The 23,573-nt window shown below is 45.2% G+C and overlaps 1 protein-coding gene across 7 annotated transcripts in view; it reads right to left on the bottom strand.

Annotated features, from left to right (window-relative positions):
- Positions 1–113: 113 nt before the first annotated feature.
- The window catches only part of ccdc57 (coiled-coil domain containing 57), a 25,186-nt gene continuing 1,726 nt past the window's right edge, over positions 114–23,573 (bottom strand). For 2 of the 7 annotated variants that reach the window (XM_080872783.1, XM_080872782.1), the window contains exons 2-13: positions 20,680–20,754; positions 18,630–18,788; positions 18,344–18,506; positions 15,546–15,638; positions 7,312–7,510; positions 6,830–6,982; positions 6,520–6,599; positions 6,188–6,410; positions 5,265–5,365; positions 4,853–4,984; positions 4,469–4,571; positions 114–2,914 (exon numbers count right to left, since the gene is read on the bottom strand). In XM_080872783.1, the coding sequence (XP_080728909.1) occupies positions 2,709–2,914; positions 4,469–4,571; positions 4,853–4,984; positions 5,265–5,365; positions 6,188–6,410; positions 6,520–6,599; positions 6,830–6,982; positions 7,312–7,510; positions 15,546–15,638; positions 18,344–18,506; positions 18,630–18,788; positions 20,680–20,723 (1,656 nt within the window). In that variant the 5' untranslated portion in view covers positions 20,724–20,754 and the 3' untranslated portion in view covers positions 114–2,708. Of the gene's footprint in view, positions 2,915–2,980; positions 3,766–4,468; positions 4,572–4,852; positions 4,985–5,264; positions 5,366–6,187; positions 6,411–6,519; positions 6,600–6,829; positions 6,983–7,311; positions 7,511–15,545; positions 15,639–18,343; positions 18,507–18,629; positions 19,355–20,679; positions 20,755–23,573 lie in introns of those variants that run through there. The other 5 variants (XM_080872786.1, XM_080872785.1, XM_080872784.1 and 2 more) reach the window with 4 other exon arrangements.

The following is a 23,573-nucleotide window of genomic DNA, read 5'->3' as shown; positions in this document are numbered from 1 at the left end:
CGCGCAGAGCTGCTCAACGTTACACCGCAGCTGACGATGCGAAGGTGCAGCCGGCAACTTCTGGATGACAGGCGAAGCTGGCCAATCACGGAGCGAGGATGTGAGGCTTCGTCCAATCGCTGCAGACCTGCAGCCACTGTTGAGATAGGGTGATTAAAGGGCGGGACCCAACTGTGACGTAGCCAGGAGAGCTCGCGTGACTTGTCAGGGTTACTGGAGTTCACGGTTCAGTCGCATGATGGTGTAAGGAGCTGCTGACCTCCAGCTCCACCTATGGTCAGTACTCATCAGCTCCATCCAGCTCATCGGGACTTTGGCTCCTCAGCTGAGGTGAAGTGTCCTGTAATGGACCACAACAATCACACTCATCTACACAAAGCACACAGCTCACCAAAGCAGCCACACCGTGACCTGTGTGTCCCACCTGGAGCCTCAGAAGCCAGGGCAGGTCTCACACTGGAGCGTGTGCTTCGGTCCCTGCTGATCCAGTCTGCTTGCCAAATATCCTCAGGCAAGATTTACTCACACATCCATCGGAGTGTGTGAATGTGAGAAAAAACAGAAGAAAGTGCTTGTGTGAGTGTGTGACTGCTATATAAAAATAGGTGCATTCACCACGATGTAGGTCTGTGGATGGATGATAGCTCAGGTACAGCTCGTGTTGTCTGAAATAACTTCATGTCATACCCCACAGTAAAGCCTGTCTGTGGATCCTCAGGGCTGCATGACAAAGTGCCCTTGGGCAAAACGCTCAAGCTGAATCTGCATCCATGTGAGTGCTGCAGGCAGTGAGCGTGATACAAAGCACTCAGAGTTCAGGTGTGTCTCGCTGTCACCCAGCATTCACCTGTGTGTCCCTATACCAGTGCTGCCACACATGATGTCCTGATGATGGTTCACTTTGTGTCGAAACACTTTGTGCACGCCCACACTTGTATTTCACAGATCAGCGTTTCCCAGGTTTTCCACAGATACTATGATAATATAATGAAAGTGAAGGGGACAGTCCCAAACAACACACAGTGGGTCAGTGTACAAAATTAGCAGTGTGTATCACCTGTTTGGTATCTGGGAATATCAGGAATAAAAGGACGGACTGACAAAGGTTTACTGAGAGGTGAGAGGAAATGTGGCAGGGTGACAGCTGATATCATATGGAGCATATGAAATATGGTCTCCAGCACTTATAAAATCTCTATTCCAGGGGAGAAATGCACTTCCTGTTTCTCCACAACAACATGTAACAGGAGTGGGTTTCTGAACCTGAGGAGAAACAGCAGCAGCTGCTCGTGTTTCAGAAAGAAGCTGCCTGTAGATTTGATCATGTGTCTGTTAAACCATGACGACAGAGTGTTTAGAGTTCACCAAAGCAAGTTGCTTTATTTACATGCAAACCTGTCAGTGATTGTTTCTGTCGCAGACACACCACTGTCTGCTCTGATTCACACCCACAGTGTACGCTGATGACCCAGCTGATCTCTGTGGTAAAGCAGATACTTTCTCGGGGATGAAGCATGTTTTGAAGCTGCTCGCGTGGAAGCCACCGTGGTCTGCTGCAACAGTGTTTGTGTGCGACTGTCCTCGTGTGCACAGAGACGGATGAACACCAGAGAGAATTACACACGACAGGACAAAACCTGAAACCTCCCACTAGAAGGACATGAAGATGTACTGAAGGACAACAAGACTGGAACAATGATGGGGACACATTTTAACTTTATAAAGGATTTATTCACGAGTACGTGAATTTATGTTGGAGTTCTAACCCACTGATCAGTGTTACTTCCTCATGCTCCTCAGGTTGGTTCTTCGTCTTTCTGTGGATTCTGTTAGTTCACTTTTGTGACTCTAGTTTAGCTTCAGGTTTATTAGTTTCCTCCACGTGTCTCCATGTGTCTTTACCTTTTTGTCCATGGTTCGTCCGTCTTTGTGTCTGTGTCAGTGTTACGTTTCCTGTTTTATTTTGACAGTCCCTTACTGTGACTCTGTCCAGCCGTGTCCCCTGTGGTGTCCACTCTGCCTCGTCCCCTCGTGTGTGTTTAAGGCCTCGTGCTGTATGCTCCTGTGTGTTCTGTGTCTCTGTAGTTTCTTCAGTTATTGGATCTGACAGAGTGTGTGAGAGCGCAGCAATAAAGGTGTAACGCTCCTTAAAATCATGAATATTCCTCCCTGAAACTCTCACGTGGGTTCAACACGTTTGATTTCTGTTCAGGTTTTTGCTGGTCAGGGTTTGTTTTCTCCTTCTGCTGCGGTGCATATGTGCATGAAAACAATCACATCTTATTCAGTAACCTGTTTGTTGTATAGCTTCATTGTCGGTCAGTCATAGTTGTCCTGTTGTGTTATTCGAGTTCTGCTTCCTGCTCAGTTTGATGGACTGTGTGGTTCAGCTCCAGTTTCAGGTTTTTGGTCCCTTGAGTGTTTCTTATCCGTCCTGTCTCTGTCTCGATTGTCTCTGTCCTGCAGTGTTTTTGTCTTTGTGTTCATGTTTACTGTGAGTGTTCTTGTGTATGTGGCCTGTGTCCTCCTTTGCTGGTGTGTGTTTGCTGTTGTTTTCTGTCTGATTGTCTTCATTACATCCATCAGAGTCTCGTTCCCTTCCTTGTCCCACTCTTCTCTCTTTTTTGTGTTGTCCGTGATGCTCGTGTGTTACTCCCAGTGTGCCAGCTGCTGGGAGCTCTGGTCTGGGCTTGTCCTCAACATCCATCTCAGTCTTTAACATTGTAGTTTCTGATCTTGCTGATCCTGGCAGGGACTGCAGGTCTGTTGGTCTTGGTAGTGCTTGGCAGTGTTTTAGACTGGCTCCTGCTTTGCTGGACCTCAGTCTGGGGCTGGCTGGGAATCACACCACTACCATGCACCATCATCTGGACTCCAGAGCCACCAGACTGTCTGCTCCTGAGCCCACGTTCACCTTTTGGAGAGACAAAAGAAGTTGACTTACAACTGTTTCATTTGTTGAATTCAGATCCAAAAACACACTAACAGCAGCACAGGTCACTGCGATTCGCTGCAGTGACGTGTCGGTGCAGGTTGGTCCAGTGCAGCCTATTAATGCGTGCCATGTCTATGATCTATAAACTGTTCAAAGACATCATAACTCCCACGAGTTTCAACCAGCTGTTCATTACCTGGTTTGGTTACAGATGCTACAAGTGTATTTATGACATGTGTGCTCAGCTCAGCTAAAGTGATGCTTCCCATATATATATGTACCACATAATGCCTAAAATGAATAAAAGGATTCTGTTGCTGATTTTTATGCAGTTCTGTTGACAAACAACAACAACAGTACAAAGTTCAACCTCTCCCTGACTCGTGCTGCCATTCCCACCAGTCTGACGCCCTCCACCATCATTCCCATCCCCAAAACGACGTGAGACCTCACGTCTGTACTCACGAAGCACATCCCCATGACAGTGACACCAAAGGCAGACATTCATCATCATCACTGAAATGAGCTGTCAGGGCTGAACAGAAGGAAATAAACGGTAAGTGGACGCGTTCTTATTTAGCACTGTTCTGCTGTAACTGAGCACTCAGTGCTTTCTGCAATCTCATCCATCCACACAAGCACTTTAAGCACTTTCTATCTAACATTCACGGAGTAACTTGGGCCCAGCCTGTTGCCCAACGATATTTCACATGAAGACTGGAGACGACCTGCTGGATGGACAAGAAGATTTGTGGCTGTGGTCCGAGTTAGAGATGGTCTGTAGCTCGATGTGTCTGTACCTTCCTGTTCATCATGACCTCCTCTACCTGCTGAACCACCCAGAAACATTGGCTCAAATAAGTTTATTATGTCTATTTTTTTATGTTTAAGGACAACAGATGGAAATTAGCCTTTGGCTATAATCTGGCATGTTTACATTCATGTAATTGTTTTGTTTTTTTTACATTTATGTTCATTAACATGCACTGTCCTAAATAAATAAATAATTAAATAAGTCATCAGTCTCAGAGTTCACTGTTGGATGTCGGTAAAGACAGAAGATAGACTCACGTTTCTCCCACAGTGGAACTGTACACAAGAAAGCAGCACTGTTGCTTTAACAGCTATCACAGACATCTCTAACTCATCCTTTATCAACACATCATTCAAACTTTGTGCTTTGTTTTTCTGGTTTCACAATTATTGACTGCTATGATGCCAATCACTGCAAGTCAGCTTTATCTGGTTGGGAAATTGTTCCCTGGAGCGCTGACAGAGACCAGGCCACACGTTGAGCAACAGCTGATCTGTCGCTGACTCACACTGGGAGCAGAGTTTGTTTTATTCCAGTAACATAGAGTAACTGTACTTATGATCACAAACTAGATACAAAATGAGATGAAATGAATGTTTGTGATGCTGGCTGTGAACTTGTTTTGTCTTCTGCTACAAACTGACACTCAGTGCTCTGACTACACTACAGTGATGTGCAAAGACTGCGAGTACAGCGCATCGTGGGGAGGATGTGGATACCTTCTGAGTCCGTAAGTCCACGATCCAGAGTGTCCCACAGCATCGTTAATGAGCACAGCGATTCATGCGACACAGTCCTGGACAAGTGCAGCTGTGAGCGTGTCTAAAGAAGAAGAAGAGTTATTTTACACTACGGCTGTGCGAATCACAGATTTACTCTTCTGATGTTTACTACTTCATTAATATATACACACAAATGTGTACTTGCATTTACAGTATGCAGCATTTTTCTAGTGTTACTGAACCCACACATTTAACCACAGGCCATTTAGGAACACCACTCAACATAACAAGCATGTTGGAGGAGAACACAGCCATCCAGGCAGGGAGTGAACAGGCCAGCTGGGCTTGGCAGTGCATTAATGCATTCTTCAAGGCTCTCACCTCAGACGTGTCTCTGGGTTTGAGCCCATGGCAAGTGTTTGCAGTCCCTTTGAAGAAAGCCTGGCTCTTTGTTGGTGGGATGTGCTGTTCAGCAGCAGCAGAAGCTCTCTGCATCAGTGCATATTGCAGCTCCTGATGGCACAAACACACCAACACTGTATCCGGTGCAGCACAGACACGGACGTGTTCTTATTAAAGTAAAGCACATACTTTCCCCTCAAGTAAAAACGTCAGATTTTTAATTTCAACACATTTGCACAAAGTGCCGCCTGCACTCATGTGTCAGTGTGATACTGAGGGATGGCGACCACGGCATTTGTATCCATTTCAAATGACATCTACAACAAAGTAACACATTCAAACCTCTGTAAACCTGCTGGAGAAGAGGACGAGGACGTTGTTGAGCAGATACCTGAGTGGTGAGCTGGTACTGCAGCTGTTCCACAGCAGAAAGGCGGCCATGGTGGTCTCCTAGTTTCTCTGTGGGGGTGTCCTTCTCCAGCCCCCCCGGTGCTGTTGGACACAGAGATATTTAAGGACCTCTGACTGCTTAATTTTTCATGAGTCTGTCTGTAAACACCACAGAATATATCATCCACCTGTGGAAACAAACACCACACATGCATGCTAATAATAGTCCATACGCGTAGAGTCTGAATCACTTTTCTTGTAACTTTTCCCACTGCAGCCCCACACAGTACTGCTGTGTCTGAATCCATCCAGTAATAAAACGTTCTCATGCAGTCGCTGCAGAACATTTGATATACGTGTGACTCCACAATCCTGGAACTCTAAATGCTTTTGCTGTCGTTTGCTGTCTCCTCAAAAAGGCCCTGAGTCGCTGTTTTACATTCCTAAAAGGAGGAAACAGCAGGAAAGCCCACGTCAGTGCCAACAGGAACTGAATAAAAGAAGGCTAACTGGTCAGGTGGAGTGATGTCAGACTGATCTGAGATGATGACGATCAGGTACGTGCTGTTCCTAACTGTGTGATTTCACCTGCAGTATCTGAACTCACAGGTGCTGGAATCACATTCCTTCTCTAAAGGAAACTTCATTATGTCCTTTATTACCTCCTTTAGCATACAATTAACCGGAGCATTCTTTACAACAGGAGAGTAAATAATCCCCACAATTCATAGCGGCACACCATCCGACTATTCTTAAGAGGAAAAGTGTGACTGTGCAGGTCCAGTTTGATTTTGTACTGCCAGCGTCTCAGTTTGTCCTTAAATTCATTTATGCTTCCAGTAAACTGGGCTGGGCTGCAGCCTCCCAGCACAGCCACCCTGCTGTGCTGTACCGGGGTGTGCAGTGACGGGTGTGTAACTCTACCCTGCCGTCCGTCGGCGGCGATCTGGGCACGGAGGCGGTTGCCCAGCGCTATCAGCTGCTGTTTCTCTCTGCTCAAACGGGCGATGCAGGACGCTGCCTGCTTCAGCCTGACGCGAAGGAGCTGGGGGTCATTTTTAGCAGGATGGACGCTCTTAAACACGCCACACATCAGAGCTGGTTTCACATACTTGCTGTCTCCTTGGAGCTGCTGCACCAGTGTCCTCTGAAAAGATGATGATGAAACCATTTTGTGCTTTCTAACAGTGATAGGTAGGGTTAAGCAGATCAGTGGCTCCACCTCCACTGACAGATCAATAAACCTCCTGTAGTACCTGCTGTGTGATGTCATTGGAAGCTGACTCCACACGTGTCACAGCGGGGCACCTGCCACGTTCATCCAGACACGAACCACCTGAGGACCCACGGCACAAATATGATGCAGTGATATGAGGGAGACAATGTGACCAACAAACGTCAAAGATACAGGTTTCAGTGACTGTGGAAGATGAACATGTTCAACCGCCACAAACACCTCTGCTGCTTAACGCCTTATGTTCCTCTCTATCATCTACTTACAGTGTTTGTGTTAGCTAACGTAATGTTTTGGGGTTATATGGAGGAAATTAACAGTATGAATAATACCAGCTTGATTTTCAGGCTGTGATCTGCCTGGATTGATGTGTTGTGGGTCCTCCATGGCTGAAGCCAGGCCTGACAGTCCTGTGACACCTCCTCGCTGCTCCTCGAGGTGCTTACCTGACAGGTGCACCTCCTGCTCCAGAGGCTGACGGGAGTCTGAGTCCAGTTTTACAGAGAAGGAGAAGGAGTGTTAAAGTTTAGCTTAACACTCAGATTATCCAAAGCTATTATTTTATACATTAAAATGAAAAACAGAAAACAAGTTCATGATAATTCTAAGCTTTTCTTTCTTACATGCGATGAGCAGAGTGTCTGTGGCTGTAAGTTCAACAAAAGCATGTTTAACAGAAGAATCAGCAGCAGTGATGTGGGTCACTGGGTCAAATCTATCTTAGCATGTGGAGCCCACTGAAAGGGTTTGCGTGTATAGTTTGTCACAGTGATGCAGAAACTCATCAAGGTTTGTATACAGAGCCAGACAGCACCTGCTGTGTTGCCTTTGGAGGCTGAAGATTCCTGATACGGAGGTTGCACTGGTGCCTCAGCATTAGGTAAGACTAGGAGATGGCCGAGACCTTCCATGTCCTTTCTCATCTGGGTAACCACAGCACGCAGGGCGCTGTTCTGCTCCTGTAGACGCCGGATCTCCACCGATGCCAGAGAATCCACCTTTGGAGTGAGACCCTGTGGATTTAGATGGTTTTATGTCGTGTAAGTGATGTTTCACAGGAAGAAGAACAGGAATTGGAAATTTGCATTATTGTGTGTTGAATGTTCAGATCAAAAATACACAAAACGATGAGACTGCAGGGACACCAACAACACAACAATAACTATAAATCTGCTTCCATCAGTACTGAACAGGACTATGCAGAGCTCTGTGCCGCTCTCAGACATGTGCATCACTGTACAGCTTTTTAACCATAATTATGCAAATTTATGGGTAACAAAATTACAAATGTTTTGAGCAAAGTGTATATTTATCCTAAATGTACCTGTAATACCTACAGCATGTTCTAATCGCTCTAATAGGATATTATGGTCGACAGTATCGAACGCTGCACTGAGGTCTAGCAGGACAAGCACAGAGATGAGTCCACTGTCAGAGGCCATAAGAAGATCATTTGTAACCTTCACTAAAGCTGTTTCTGTGCTGTGATGAGCTCTGAAACCTGACTGAAACTCTTCAAATAAACCTCTGCAGATGATCTGTTAGCTGTTTGACAACTACTCTTTCAAGGATGTTTGATATAAAGGAAGGTTGGAGATTGGCCTGTAATTAGCTAAGACTGCTGGGTCTAGAAGATCCTCAGTCATCAGTGATGTACAGGACAGTAAATTACTGCCACCTTGTGGCCACAACAGAAATGAGCATCTGTGAAAGTCAACCCAGTACAGTGATTCTGACAGATGTCCCACTTTAATAATCACATGCACCCTCAGATGGTGTATTCAAACCCAGGACCTTCTTGCTGTGAGGTTAATCACTGCACCACCGTGCAGCCCTTCTATTAGCTTCTTGTATTCATCTGAAAGTCCCATCATCATAATGAGCCAGCATGTTGTAGGCAATGAGAGCACGGCAGAAATCAATAGCAAAACTACCGCTATCCAAGCCGAGCCACCGGTGTGGCTGAAACCCAGGGATCCAGCTCACCGGAGGCGGTCTCAGCGCTCCTGAAAGAGGTGTTTTGGCTTGACAGGGAAGTCCGCGTGGAAAGATTTCATCGTAGTCTGACTCAACGGAGACACGGGGATACCCCACAAGTTATCATTGCTAAATCAAACAGCAAAGGAGATGCCGTGGACATCCTCAGGAGTGTGCGCAGAGGTAAACTACTCTTCAACGGAAACCCAATCGCCATATTCCCCGACTACACGGCAGGGTGGCGAAAGTCAGGGCAGCTTTCACTGCGTGAGGAAGATACTCCACGATAGACTGGGAGTCCACATCCTGTACCCTGCCAGATTTCCTGTCTCTTACAACAACGTTGAAAAAGAGTTTGTGGATGCTGCCAAAGCCATGGATTATGTCAAGGAAAACATACTTTCTCCAGCAGGTGGTGAACTATGATGGTCTTATCTCCTGGACCAAGGTGGAAGGTAACTCGGAGTTCTTTACTTCAGTAAGCTACATCACAGAGCTTAGTTGCAAGTTGTGCAGGCCTGAGTTCCACTATTGTTCTAGCAGACAGCACTGAGACCTGTTGGTTGCACTGAGACTGCTCGCAGCAATTCTCCCCGAACTTCAGTTCATCATTTCATATGAAGACATCTAAACTTGAGTTAGCTGCATTCGAGGACTTGTTGACTTTTTGTCTTGTTGTTGTCTGACCTGCTCAGGTCCCTTGCTCTCCCAGGGATCATTTGATGGGTAAAAAACTTGTACAAGGTGCTTTATATATTCGTTTTTGGTTTGTTGGTTTGATGGTTCCTTTTGTTTTGTCCTATGTTAAGCAAAATCCTTGGGTCATCATGGAGTTCAAAATTACTTATGCTCCCAGATATCTGTAACTTCACTCTGAAGAGTTAAGATGGATTTGCTTAAAGTCATAAGTTATAATGTCAAAGGCCTCCACAGCCCCGTTAAAAGAGGTAACACTAGGTCAGCTACAAAGTTTCAATTGTCACATATGTCTGTGAAGGTTCTCAGTCATCCAGGTCATCGTAGTCAAAGGAGCTTGCAAAGAAAAGCGTCTGGACTTCTTTAAGTTACTTGAAGACGTTTCACCTCTCATCCGAGAAGCTTCTTCAGTTCTAAGGTCAAATGGTGGAGAGTCCCAGATATAAACCTAGTGGGAGTTTCCCCCCACAGAGGGACAAAGGACCCCCTGATGATCCTCTAATCGCCTGAGCCAAGGTGTGAAACTGGGTGTGGGTCCCAATCAGCCAGAGTTTCGGGTGTGTTCATTGTGAAACCTGGCCCCACCTTATCATGCGAATTCCTGAGGTCAGATGGCCCAGGATGTGAGTGGGCGTTAAGGCGTCTGGGGAGGATCTCAAAACTGGATTATAGATGGCAGAGAGTTGGTGTCGTAAGCCCCGCCTCTGTTCAAAGATGGTCGCTCACAGTGGACATAGATGCTTCTTTCACTCCTCTTTCAAACCATCTGTCCTCTCTGTCCAAAATGTGAACATTGGCATCCTCGAAAGAGTGTCCTTTATCCTTAAGATGCAGATGGACTGCTGAGTCTTGTCCTGTGGATGTGGCTCTTCTGTGTTGTGCCATGCGCTTGTGAAGTGGCTGTTTGGTCTCTCCAATGTAGAGGTCTGAGGTCACATAGCTTTTTTACAGGAGACACATTTATCTGATGTTGAGCATGACAAGCTAAAAAGGTCGTGGGCACAACAAGTGTTTTATTCATCTCACAAATCTGGCAGGAAAAGAGGGGTGGCTATCCTAAAGACCCAGATGGAAGGTACATTATGGTCAATGGCTCCATCGATGGAGTATTGGTTTCTCTCTTCAATATTTATGCCCCTAATGAGGATGAGCCAAAGTTCATACAATTTTTAATGTTCTGGTATTTTACTGCTTGGAGTGATTTTGACTGTGTCTTGTCACCTTACATGGACAAACAACCAAGCTCTAAAAGTCATGTGTCTCACATGAGTAAAGCTCTAAAACACTTAACAACTGAACTGGGACCAACTGATGTTTGGAGAAATAGGTTTCCTAGAGTCAGAGGTTATACTTCTTACTGGCATAGACATGCATCCTATTCCAGGATAGATTTATTTTTTACCTCCAAAACAGAAGAACATAGAATTAACAATATTGGAATTTTACCAATTACACTATCTGACCATGCACCGCTATCACTCTCATGGGACTTAGGATTGACACCAAAACTAAAACTTTGGCCTCACTCCTAAATGATAGCGAGTTTTGTGAGTTCATACATCCATCCAGCGTGTGCTGCTGAACTTGGGGAGCCGCTACAACGAGTCTTCAACCTCAGTCTGCGACTGGGGAGAGTGCCCGCCCTATGGAAGACATCCTGCATCGTCCCGGTCCCCAAAAAGAACCGGCCCAATGAGCTGAATGACTTCCGACCGGTGGCACTGACGTCACATCTTATGAAGACTCTAGAGCGGCTCTTCCTCAACCTCCTCCGACCACAGGTACAACATGCCCAGGACCCACTACAGTTTGCATACAAGGCGGGTGTCGGAGTGGAGGATGCCATCCTGTACCTCCTACACAGAGCCCACTCACACCTGGATGGGGGAAAAGGCACGGTCAGGATCCTGTTTCTTGACTTTTCCAGTGCCTTTAATACCATCCGGCCCTGTATGCTTCAGGAAAAACTGAACAGGATGGAGGTGGACCCCTGCCTGGTGGCTTGGATCTCCGACTACCTCACCGACAGACCACAGTACGTCAGGCTGAAGGACATCACGTCTGACACTGTGGTCAGCAGCACAGGAGCACCACAGGGAACTGTGCTGTCCCCTCTTCTCTTCACCCTGTACACCTCTGACTTCTGCTACAACTCTGAATTATGCCACATTCAGAAGTTTGCAGACGACACAGCCATCATGGGGTGTATCTGGGATGATCAGGAAGAGGAGTACAGAAGTCTGGTGAGGAACTTTGTCGCATGGAGTCACACAAACCACCTGCAACTCAACACCTCAAAGACTAAGGAACTGGTTGTGGACTTCGGGAGGTCCAGAGAAGGTCCACTGCCGGTTCAGATAGAGGGGGAGGAGGTGGAGGTGGTCAACAAGTACAAGTACCTCGGGCTGTGGGTGGACAATAAACTGGACTGGTCATGCAACACAGAGCACCTGTATAAAAAAGCCCAAAGCCGACTGTACTTCCTCAGGAGGCTGAGGTCTTTTAACATCTGCAGGAAGCTCCTGAGGATGTTTTACCAGTCGGTGGTTGCTGGAGTACTTTTCTATGCTGTGGTGTGCTGGGGGAGCAGCACAGCAAAGAAGGACTCATCCAGGCTGGAGAAACTGATCAGGAGGGCTAGCTCTGTGGTCGGCATGAAGCTGGACACTCTGGTGACAGTGGCAGAGAAAAGGACATTAAAGAAACTGATGGACATTATGGACAATGCCAGGCATCCTCTGCACACAGCCATAAACAACCAGAAGAGTCTGTTCAGTGACAGGTTGCTTCTCCCAAAGACAAGAACTAACAGACTTAAAAACTCCTTTGTCCCACACGCCATCAGACTGTTTAACTCCTCTCTGGAGGGGAGAGGGAGGGGAAACAGGAGGACAAAGGAGGGGGGAACAACTAAGCTGTAGTGCCTCTTCACCTCACTGTGCAATACCTTGTGCAATACTTTTGTAAATAGTCAACAGTGCAATAGACTCAATACTTGAAATGTGCAATTCACTTGTATTTTTATTTTTATTCCTATTTATTCTATTTATCCCCTTTGTATATTTTATTTATATTTGTCTCTGTATTTATATATATGTGTGTGTGTGTATTATATATATATATATATATATATATAATATTCTGTAACTCTGTAACTTCTGTCGGTGCTGTGCTTTTTTGGAAATCGAATTTCCCAGAGGAACCCACCCGAGGGATTAATAAAGTTCTATCTTATCTTATCTTATCATCCATTCACTTCCACTTATCCTTTTCAGGGTCGCTGGAGCCTATCCCAGCTGTCATAGGGCGAGAGGCGGGGTACAACCTGGACAGGTCGCCAGTCTGTCGCAGGGCCAACACACAGAGACAGACAACCATTCACACCTAGTGGCAATTTGAATTATCCAATTAACCTATCCCCACAAGCTGCATGTCTTTGGACGGTGGGAGGAAACCCACGCAGACACGGGGAGAACATGCAAACTCCACACAGAAAGACCCCGGCCTGATGTTGGAATTGAACTCAGGACCTTCTTGCTGTGCGGCAACAGTGCTAACCACCGTGCCACCGTGCTGCCTGAGTGAGTTCATACATACTGAATTAAATATTTACTTAGAATTGAATACAACTCCGGAGATATCGCCCTTAACTCTATCAGATTGCACCAAGGCATACATTAGAGGTTGCATAATATCATTTGCAAGTGCCAGAAAAAAAAAGGGAGGCCAGGTGGTGTGAATTGGAGGCCAAAATAAGGCACCTCGAGCAATAACACACAAAAACCACAGACAGCCGACTAGCTGTCCGATCTGAAAGTGCTGCGTAGTGAGATTAATAGTTTAATTAACAATAAAATTGAGGGCAATTTAAGATACATTAAACAAAAGTATTAGGAACAAGGTAGTAGGGCTGGTAGAGTGCTGGCAATAAGACTCAGGAAACAGCAATTCTGTAATATGGTCCAAAAGCTGAGATCGAATCAAACCCTAATTACTAAACCAAACCAAATTGGCAAGTTGCTTTGCCAATTTTTTCAAGTCATTATATAAAAATTCAGATACATGCAAGGATGACAGTACACTGTCTGATTTCTTAGAAAAGATCAATCTAAGAACACTGCTGGAATCGGTAGCAAAAGAGTTAGATGAACCAATTCAGGAACAAGACATTTTACAGGTGATTTCAAACCTTAAAACTAAAACAAGTCCTGGCCTGATGGTTTTATTAATGATAAAGACTTTAAGGAAAAAGTCGCCCCCTTATTACTAAAAGCTTACCCCTGCGCTCTGCGCAGAAGGAAATTGGGTTAAGGCTGCTGACCTTTGCAAGCGCCATCTTACCCTTTCGACCATACATACCTGTACATGACACAAACATCACACGGGGTAGACAGGTCAGAGAGGTATAACTATGGAAAATGCACCACATGAGGAAAGACGAGGAGAAAAAAGAACTCCGCCCAGACTGAGCTGGGAAAAACCACCTCAGCACGTGGCTAAACACTGAGAAGACAATATGATCATTGGAATCCCTGCTTTTCTCTAACATTTCACTTAAGATGTGCATATGGGGGAATGGACAAGGGTCACACTAAAGATTTGGCGTAGAATCAAACAAACATTTGGTCCAAAAGAAATTTTAATTGTATCAAGCCTTTCCAACCTGCAGGGTTTTTGTCCTATTATGGAAGACCCTGGCTTCAGAGCATGGTCAAATAACGGGCTTCATAAACTTTGTCATGTTGTGAGGAATGGGCACCTGAGTTCAACAGCTGAGAGGTCAGTTTCTACAGAGCCCCTCTGATGACATGGTCCAAAAAATAAATAAATTGTGGCCACAAAATACTATTTCGTGGGCACGAAATGCTAATTTGTGGGCACGAAACACTTGACCGATAACCGTGATCCTTCCCAGGCCCTTGCAGTTGGTTGACAATAAAATCTATCCCAGCGTCCAGGTCGTACTTACGTCTGTAAAGCAACTGGGCTTGCAGTATCCTGTTTTAACGTCTCTCCGTAATAATGGTTCCTTGCATTGCAGGCTTTTCAAAATGTATTTGTAGCTCATTCCCAGCCTAAAATAAAAGTCAATCATACCGTCTCTGCCCACGGTGTGTAGGTTTAGCCTACTCTCATGCTTATGTCTCTACGCAGCTGTCCAGGATTGTATCAATATGATGTGCGCACGTTATCTATTTTGTTGCCACAAATGCAGAATTCGTTGCCACGTTTTACCCAATTCGTGCCCACAAATGAGCATTTCGTGCGCACGTTATACTATTTCGAGTGCACGAAGTAGTATTTTGTGGCCACAATTTATTTATTTTTTGGACCATGTCATCAGAGGGGCTCCAGAAGTTTCAGCTTCCTTCTTCTGACTTTTTTTTAGATTTTTGCAGCTAAGAAGTTTTTTGACAAAACATAAAGAATGGAAGCAAGTTTGGAGCCCTCACCCATCGAGGAAATATCTCTAAAAATATTTCACAGTAATTCCTCCCCAAAATTGATTAGTAATTTCTATCATGCATTTATGAGTTTTAATACAAGTGCAACTTTGTATATTAAGGCCAGGCGGGAAGCTGAGCTTGGCACTCAAATCTCAGAGGAGACTTGGGAAGAAGAGTTCAGTGAGGCCCATCTGGTGACTAATTCTGGGCTGTGGAGAGAATTTAAAGGGAAGGTGGTCATGAGATATTTTAGACCCCCCAGAGATCGTTGCTAAAATGAACCAACTCCTGACACTTGTTGGCGAAATTGTGGTACTCACTTAGGAACCCATTCACACATATTCTGGTCATGTCCATTGGCTCCGTTTGGAAGGACATATTTAAAGCTCTCAATAGTTTCCCAACAACTGTTAACAAAAGACCAACAGTTAGCCATGTTAGGGGTACTACCAAATGGTTTTACAGGAAACAATAAAGAGTATCTCTTGAGAATCTTGCTTACAGCAGCACTAAAGTGTATCATCATTAAATGGTTAAATCTTGATTGATAAAATAAGAGAGATTTATCAGATGGAGGGAATAACACATGCTCTGCAGATGCAGAGAGGATTGTTCAGTGATGACCCATACATGCTTATTGTTTCAATAATCCAGCAGAGGTTCACTCTGTTCATTTATTACTACTAAGATTGCCACGTCTTATTAATATTATTTGAAGTTTTTTTTAATTTAACTTCTACATTGCTGCCCTGTTCCTGTATCTGTTCAACTTGTGAACATTGACAAGTATAAGTTGCAAGGTTGTAAATTATAATAAAAAATGGGTTTTAAAAAAAGCTGAATGACAGCAGGAGCTCTGTTCCAGCACGCTTTGGCTGAGCAGCCAAGCCGTAGACTGATATTAGTGTGTGGTTAAACATGTGCTCACCTGTACAGCCTGATCTTGCTCCCTGCTAGTGGACTGGAGCAAGACGGTCAGATCATGCAGCTGCTGCTCTCTCTCCATCAGCTCAGCTTTAGCCTGACACATGAAAACTGTGTTACATTCATAAAACATCCTGGGCTTTGAAACCAGCAGCTCTCCTCTGTCAGTGTGCTGAAACTGAAACAGGTCACTGTTGAGGGGGGGTGGGGGCCACCCGAGCCTGCTGCCATTACCAGCAGGTTTGCTGTGTCTCCCAGCACATCAGCATGGAGGAGATTCGGGAGATGGACAGTTACTCTAGGAGAGCTGAAGGGCTGTAGCAGGTCCTGAACCCCTCAGCAGGTCTGCTTCTGCACAGGAATGGGATGACTGGCACTAGCCATAGAATACCAGTATTGGCAGATCCACCCTGTGTTTTTCACAGATGAAAGAAGCTTCACCCTGACCACAGGTCACACGTGAAAGAAGCTGTGGAGAGCGTTATGTTGCCTGCAACATTGTTACAGACACCATCACATTATGGGGAAGGACTTTCATGTAGGGATTGGTACCAAAGTACCATCAGGGTGTACACCTCACCCCTGGCGTCGTTGCCCACCTCTCAATGTTAAATACATGTAGACATTGAGGGCTAGCAGGAGGGACCATGCGCTTACCTGCTGCTCTCTGGCAGGTAGCTCCAAGCCCTCCTGGGTTTAAATGCACCTTAGAACACACATGCATCAACACTACAATGAGCGGGTGGAGGGAGGTTTGGAGTCTTCTCTCACCCCCATTCTCTGCGGCCTGCTGGAGCGGGGGGGCTAGGAGGAGGAGTTGGCTGTCCGACTGCGGTCTGGAGTGTGGGGCCTCCCTGCTGCTGCGGAGTCGGGGCGGTCTGCTTCTCCCCACCGCAGGGAAAAGGGTAACACCACCTGGGTCTGGGTGCAGTTCCCCCTCCAGGGGCAAGGGTACCTAGACCCGGTTTGTAGAGTACGCTTGGGGAGTGTGATCGTGTGTACAGCGTCTCTTTATGTCTGTCTCCACGTTGGTTGAGTGTGGAGTAAGTGCATATGAGAGCATGAGGGTGGGAATGGATGTTTGTATCTGTGTGTGCCTGTATGTCTGTGTCTATATGTCAGGTTGGGTGTCAGGCGCCACCTCTCTGGGGACATCTCAGGCCCTCCAAGGTTTGGAGGCCTATCTCCACCCACCACTTCCCCTGCCAGTGGCGGACTCCCTCAGACATCGGTGCGTTGGTGGTTCTTTGTGTCCGGGGATGGGCGTCCAGGTACACACCGGCTCACTCCTTGGCGGCCGCTTATCGGGGCCTGGAGCCTGGGGCTCGCTCGGGCACTTCGGAGGTGGGGTGCCCCCGGCCTCTCGGCCTGGGGCTCGGTCACTCAGGCGCGGCTGACTGCCGGCGGAGCTCACGGGCGCGTCACTGCAACTCCCCCTGGCTTCTGCTCCGCGGCTGCTGAGTGAGCCCTCATCTGGGACTCTCCTCAGCTCTTTCTGGGACAGTGGCGCAGCTGCCCCTCTGTTGGTCTTCCTTGGTCTCTTGATCTCCTCCATACCTGCTTCATGCCCTGGAGGACGGGGCTGTGCCCCCCCCCCTCTATCAGATCATTACATGAAGGAACCTTTTAAAAACAAGCGCGTCCATGCTCACAGGTGTACACAAGGGTGCTCACACCCACAAACTACACCCTTTTTGGCTCCTACCTCAAAGCACACTGTGTTCTGTTGATCTTATGTGCTGCACAATAATGTTTAACATTTAGTATTTACTGTCATATTCCCATATATCATTGTGATGTTGTTTATTCTATTACTCTTGTTCTCTTCTGCTTGTTTTCTTTTTTCTTTCTCAGCAGGTGATCCAGGTGATTGATATATGCTTTTTTCTTTCTTTCTTTTTTTCTGCTCATTCTGTTGGTTTTTGTCTTTTGCCCTTCTCCCCCGTCCCTCTTCTCAGCTGTTTCTCTTTCCCTCTTTCTTTCTCCCCTTCTTTCCCCCAGTCAAGTCTGTCCCGTATTCAGTAAGTGAAAATAAAATAAACAATAAAAGGTGAATCAAATGGGCCATTACGGCAAGGCTGGGATGGTCAATTTGGTAAAGTAAATCCGTTGGGCATCTTTGTTTGCCTTTAGACAACAATTCTGATGCAAAAGAACCAAACGGGACAGGCCAAAAAAAAGGAAAAAAAAAAAAAAAAGAAAAAAAAAAAGGGATTGGTAAGGACATCTTGATTACATCTTGGGATGAAATCCTTGTACCAGTGTCAGACCCTACACTGGTGCAGTGGGTCCTGATGTAAATTCAGTAGGACACCTCTGGGACATTATGTCGCGGCCCCAGAGACACTCCCAGGTTGCACCTCTGACTTTTCAGGAGCTCCATGATGCCCTGGGCCAGATCTGTTATCTCATCAGGAGCATGCCCCGATGTTGTCAGGCAACGTGAGGACCATACAAACTCCTCAGTATCATCTCTAACTGCTACAAAGAAATGTCATCCACACAGACTAGCCTGCTGCATCCGAATCTCTCTGTAATCATGTCCATCATTCAGTCCTTTCATTCCTAACACTACCATCAGTCTGTATGAGCGTAGATCTGATGTGTTCTCATTTCTCGTTTTTTAAATGACACCTGCTGACATGAACACGCGTGTAACAGAAAACACGTGAAAAAAAGTCTCTTTTTTCTGTCCTGCAGTGAACTGTCCAGCTTCCATCACTGCAGGTATTTCAGTTAGCATTAGTGCTAAAGTGCACACAGAGTCTATTGAATGGGTTGGGTTATGTGTGAGCCACTGACCTGGTCTCTGGCCTCGATCAGGTCTTGTATTAGCTGCTCATTTGCAAGGTAGTAGTCCGCCTTTACATCTTCAAAGCGTCGCTGCCATTCCAGCTCCATCTGCACGCTGTTCTTCTCCAAGACTTTCTCTCTGTTGAGGCCAGCTCTCAGATGCTGTTTGTACCTGACAGGAAATTATAAATACAAAGAGATGATGCCCATACTCCCTGTTTATTACTCCATTCAATGCATCAGGAAGGACCTCCATGGCACTCCCGACTTCGTATTTCTTCTTTCCCCCTCTCACCTTTCAGTCTGTTTCCTGCTCCGCTCCAGCTCAGTCCTTAGTGTGGTTTCTCTCTCCTGCAGGCTGATGATTTGTGTGTCTTTCAGGACCATTTCACTGGACACCTGCCTGACATACTCGTCCCACTGAGTCCACATTTGTGGCTGCTCTGTGTGAAGCCTTTGAAAATGCAGACCGAATAAGACTAGTACTTAAAATATGGGCTATTATATTTTATATGTGATATTGCTGTGTGTTGGACTGAGCCTTAGGGAACATGGCGAGAAAAGGTGGCTGAGGAGGAGGACGTAAAATGAAATGCTGCTGTGAGAGAGACAGGAAGCTAATCCAGACACGCCCACGCCTCTCACGTGAGGGTCACTGTGATTAAGGCTCATGTGAGAATTTTAGCAGCTATGGTATCAGTTTCAAAATCCTAGGTCACTTCCTCGTTGAGTATTCATAATTCAATTCAATTCAATTCAGTTTAGTTTTATTTATACAGCACCAAATCACAACAGCAGTCACCTCAAGGCGCTTTATGTTGCACAGTAGATCGTACAATAATAGATACAGAGAAAAACCCAACAATCATATGACCCCTATGAGCAGCACTTTGGTGACAGTGGGAAGGAAAAACTCCCTTTTAACAGGAAGAAACCTCCAGCAGAACCAGGCTCAGGAAGGGGCGGGGCCATCTGCTGTGATTGGTTGGGGTGAGAGAAGGAAGACAGGATAAAGACATGCTGTGGAAGAGAGACAGAGGTTAATAACAGATATGATTCAATGCAGAGAGGTCTGTTAATACATAGTGAGTGAGAAAGGTGACTGGAAAGGAAAAACTCAGTGCATCATGGGAATCCCCCGGCAGCCTACGTCTATTGCAGCATAACTAAGGGAGGATTCAGGGTCACCTGGTCCAGCCCTAACTATATGCTTTAGCAAAAAGGAAAGTTTGAAGCCTAATCTTAAAAGTAGAGATAGTGTCTGTCTCCTGAATCCAAACTGGAAGCTGGTTCCACAGAAGAGGGGCCTGAAAACTGAAGGCTCTGCCTCCCATTCTACTTTTAAATACTCTAGGAACAACAAGTAGGCCTGCAGAGCGAGAGCCAAGTGCTCTAATAGGGTGATATGGTACTACAAGGTCATTAAGATAAGATGGGGCCTGATTATTTAAGACCTTGTATGTGAGAAGCAGGATTTTGAATTCTGGATTTAACAGGAAGCCAAAACAGGAGAAATCTGCTCTCTCTTTCTAGTCCCTGTCAGGACTCTTGCTGCAGCATTTTGGATCAGCTGAAGGCTTTTCAGTGAGTTTTTAGGACTTCCTGATAATAATGAATTACAGTCGTCCAGCCTGGAAGTAATAAATGCATGAACTAGTTTTTCAACGTCACTCTGAGACAGGATATTTCTAACTTTAGAGATGTTGCACAAATGGAAGAACGCAGTCTTACATATTTGTTTAATATGTGCGTTGAAGGACATGTCCTGGTCAAAAATGACTCCAAGGTTCCTCACAGTGTTACTGGAGGCCAAGGTAATGATGAGCTCTGAAACCTGACTGAAACTCTTCAATTAAGCCATTCCTCTGCAGATGCTCTGTTAGCTGTTTGACAACTACTCTTTCAAGGATGTTTGATATGAAAGGAAGGTTGGAGATTGGCCTATAATTAGCTAAGACTGCTGGGTCTAGAGATGCTTTTTGACTACAGCCAGCTTGAAGGCCTGTGGTACATAGCTGATTATTAGAGATAGGTTGATCATATTTAAGATCGAAGAATTAATTAATGGCAGGACTTCTTTGAGCAGTTTTGTAGGAATGGGGTCTAAAAGACACGTTGATGGTTTGGAGGAAGTAATTATTGAAGTTAACTCAGAAAGATCAATTGGATCATAATAACTTTATTACTTCATTAAACTCAATAGGTGCTGTTTACTCGTTTTACTGAGGCTACTGCTGGTTAGGGTTAACAAACACAGCTGACAAAAACACTGTTACTCCAAAGGCTACGGTGACTCACTGTTATTTCAAATTGAGGTTCTACAGAAGAGTTTGGCTCTGACTTACTTCTTATTGTGGTAGTCTCGCTCCACCTGTAATTTGTTCTCCATCTGTTTCAGCTCATCTCCACGATCTTTTATTCTGCAACACACACACACACACACACACACACACACACACACACACACACACACACACACACACACACACACACACACACACACACACACACTTTTACATAGCTTTAAATAACATCACTCAAGTAAAGACAACTCCTCGCAGTTGCACTGAAATAAAACTTGTTAATGTAAAGCAACATGTAGAGCTCCTCAGTCATCCTCACAGCCTGTGGACCACTAGACCCTTCAATCAACAGCTTAAACATACTGTGAAACATATTTTTGCAAATGACATATTTCCTGATATCGTTCTAGAGCCCTGTCCTGGTTTCATTTGGGGATTGCATGTTATCTAAACAGGGACAATAGAGGTGCATGGAATCTAGTTTGCAGAGCTTGTTGCATTGAAAATTAAACAATGACATTTAAATATTTAGCAAAACCAATTTGTCTTTCCAGATCCAACGTCTTAGTGTCTATTGATAGCCCACAGACCTCTATTGTTTTCACTAGAGGCAGACGAATGTTTCAAAATGTGTGCAAATAAAGCCAAAGTGATCTGTGTGCACAGGTAACAGCACAGGCAGGTGAGGAAATCTATCTTTTGCAACCTGCCTCCATCCTGTCAGAGCTCACATGTCAAACTGGTGTCATTACGTAAAGTTTGATAGAAGCTTGAATGGTAGGCTCAGAGGACAGATAACCGCAGTGCTTTTAATATGCATGAAAACACAATGAAAATTCAGCAGACTGTTACTTGTCCACTGAGCCTGGAATGACACGCTGTGGACAGACGAGTAACAAACAACGCTTCAAAAATGTTTGCTGGTTTTTAAAGGCCAATCAATTAGAACATTTTCACTATTTTCAATGAAAAATGCAAAGACAGCGTGAATTATAGGCTTTAAAGAGAAGTTCAAATCGAGTTCATCATGACAAAGAGAAACATGAAAAAGTGCTGATGAGCGTCCCACTCTGAACAGCCCGACTGCTGAGTAACTGCAAACACACGGCTACACTGGTCTTACTTCATTATTTCCAACACCAACATTGTTCTGGTGTTACACGTTCACATGTTTTCACATCATCCTTCTCAGAACATGAAACAAATATTCTCACATTATTACAGATTTCTATCAGACATGGAGCTGAAAGCTAGTCTAAGTTTAGGAGACAGACAGCCTCTACTTTAAAGATCAGCCTTCAATCGCTCTGATGAAGCCTGGAGTTTGGCTGGGTCAGCTATCCTGCTATGGCCTCAGGCTGCAGGCCGACTGCCTCCATGCACTGAGCGTTTCCTCTTCACTCACCTGTTTTCACTCATGCATTTCTATAGTTCACCTCTCTGTCCTCTCCTTACTGACCCTGCATCTGTAGGAGGACACTTCCTGTTGAAAGGGACTTCTTTCCTCGCAGTTGTCAGCGGGCTCATAGAGGATCATGTGATCGTATTACAAAGAGCCTTGAGATGAATGTTATCATGAGGTGCAGTTTAAATACAATGAAAAAAATGTTTGTTTTAAAGCACAGCTTTCCACTCCACATGCTTCATGTCCCGCGCCTGCAGCATGCTACAGCGTGCCCATAACCAGCTCATGTTCTATAAAACCTCGCCTGGCTTAATATCACAAGAGTGACCACAACATCTGTAAAGTACATAACAATAATCATAAATGCAGTCACAGTTTTTTTATATCTATAGCTGCACGACTATAGTCAAGACAATTAATCATTATTAGGATTAAACATATCACTGCTTTCACATTCATGTGGTGCTGCCAGTGTACAAACCTTTGCATTATATAAAGACACAGAGCGCCTCTAAGAAGAAAGATGACCACACACACACACACACACACACACACACACACACACACACACACACACACACACACACACACACACACACACACACACACACACACACACACACACACACACACACACACACATCCTAATTGTAATGAAATCACTGTCCTCCTCTTTACACTGTGCCACATGCTTGTTAATTAAAACTTCTTTGCAGACAGGTAAGTTGTTTATTCACCTTGATTGACTCTCCAATAAATGAGAAGCTACAACAGGGATGTCCAAAGTCCAGCCCAGGGGCCAATCATGGCCCTAGGTCTGATTTTTTATGGCCCGCTGCCACAAACAGAATTAATAAAGCGTACTTTCTCTGTCCACCTTATGTTGTCAGCACCATGAGATGCGATGCATGAAAGCTTTATACACACGTCAGTAAGTGTCGTTTAAAATGAGGCTGAGATACTGACGTTTCAGGTCCACACGGTTTGATCTTTGTGTTACTCTGTGAATGAAAAGTCGTTTTATTCTGTTAAGGCTTGAATGAACCTGATCTCCATAATTCTTGTGTTATTGAAAATAAGGTGTGAAAAACACCTCTGAGCTGCACACAATCTGCAGCAAACAAATAAACCATCTTTAACTCCATTCATTAGACCTGCAGGACGGATGTGACTAAAACCTGAAGCAAATAACTCGACGTCAGTGAGAAGTGCTCACAGCGGGTCGTTTGGTGGACGGAGTTTCTCTCTGTAGGATCGTTACCTTGCAGCTTGATGTATCTTGAGGCTGCCGCTGTGATTTGGTGCTATAGAAATTGAATTGAACTGAATTTACATGCAGTGCAGGTTTTGTCACTTTGGAAAAATAACTACATGAGGGGATAACGCCTCCTCTGCCTGGTAAGTTGTCCTCGTTCCATCCAGGTCGTGGTTTTCTAAGGAGGTCAGGAAGAAAGGGACTGCACTTCACCTCTCAGCCCAACAGCTTCTTCACTTCTAGTCAGTCAGCTGATTACTTTCCGAGCTCATTAGA

Source organism: Rhamphochromis sp. 'chilingali', assembly GCF_963969265.1.
Source record: "Rhamphochromis sp. 'chilingali' genome assembly, chromosome: 22".
Lineage (NCBI taxonomy): Eukaryota > Metazoa > Chordata > Actinopteri > Cichliformes > Cichlidae > Rhamphochromis > Rhamphochromis sp. 'chilingali'.
Note: the sequence above shows the minus strand (reverse complement) of the source record. Positions and strands in the feature narration are given on the sequence as shown.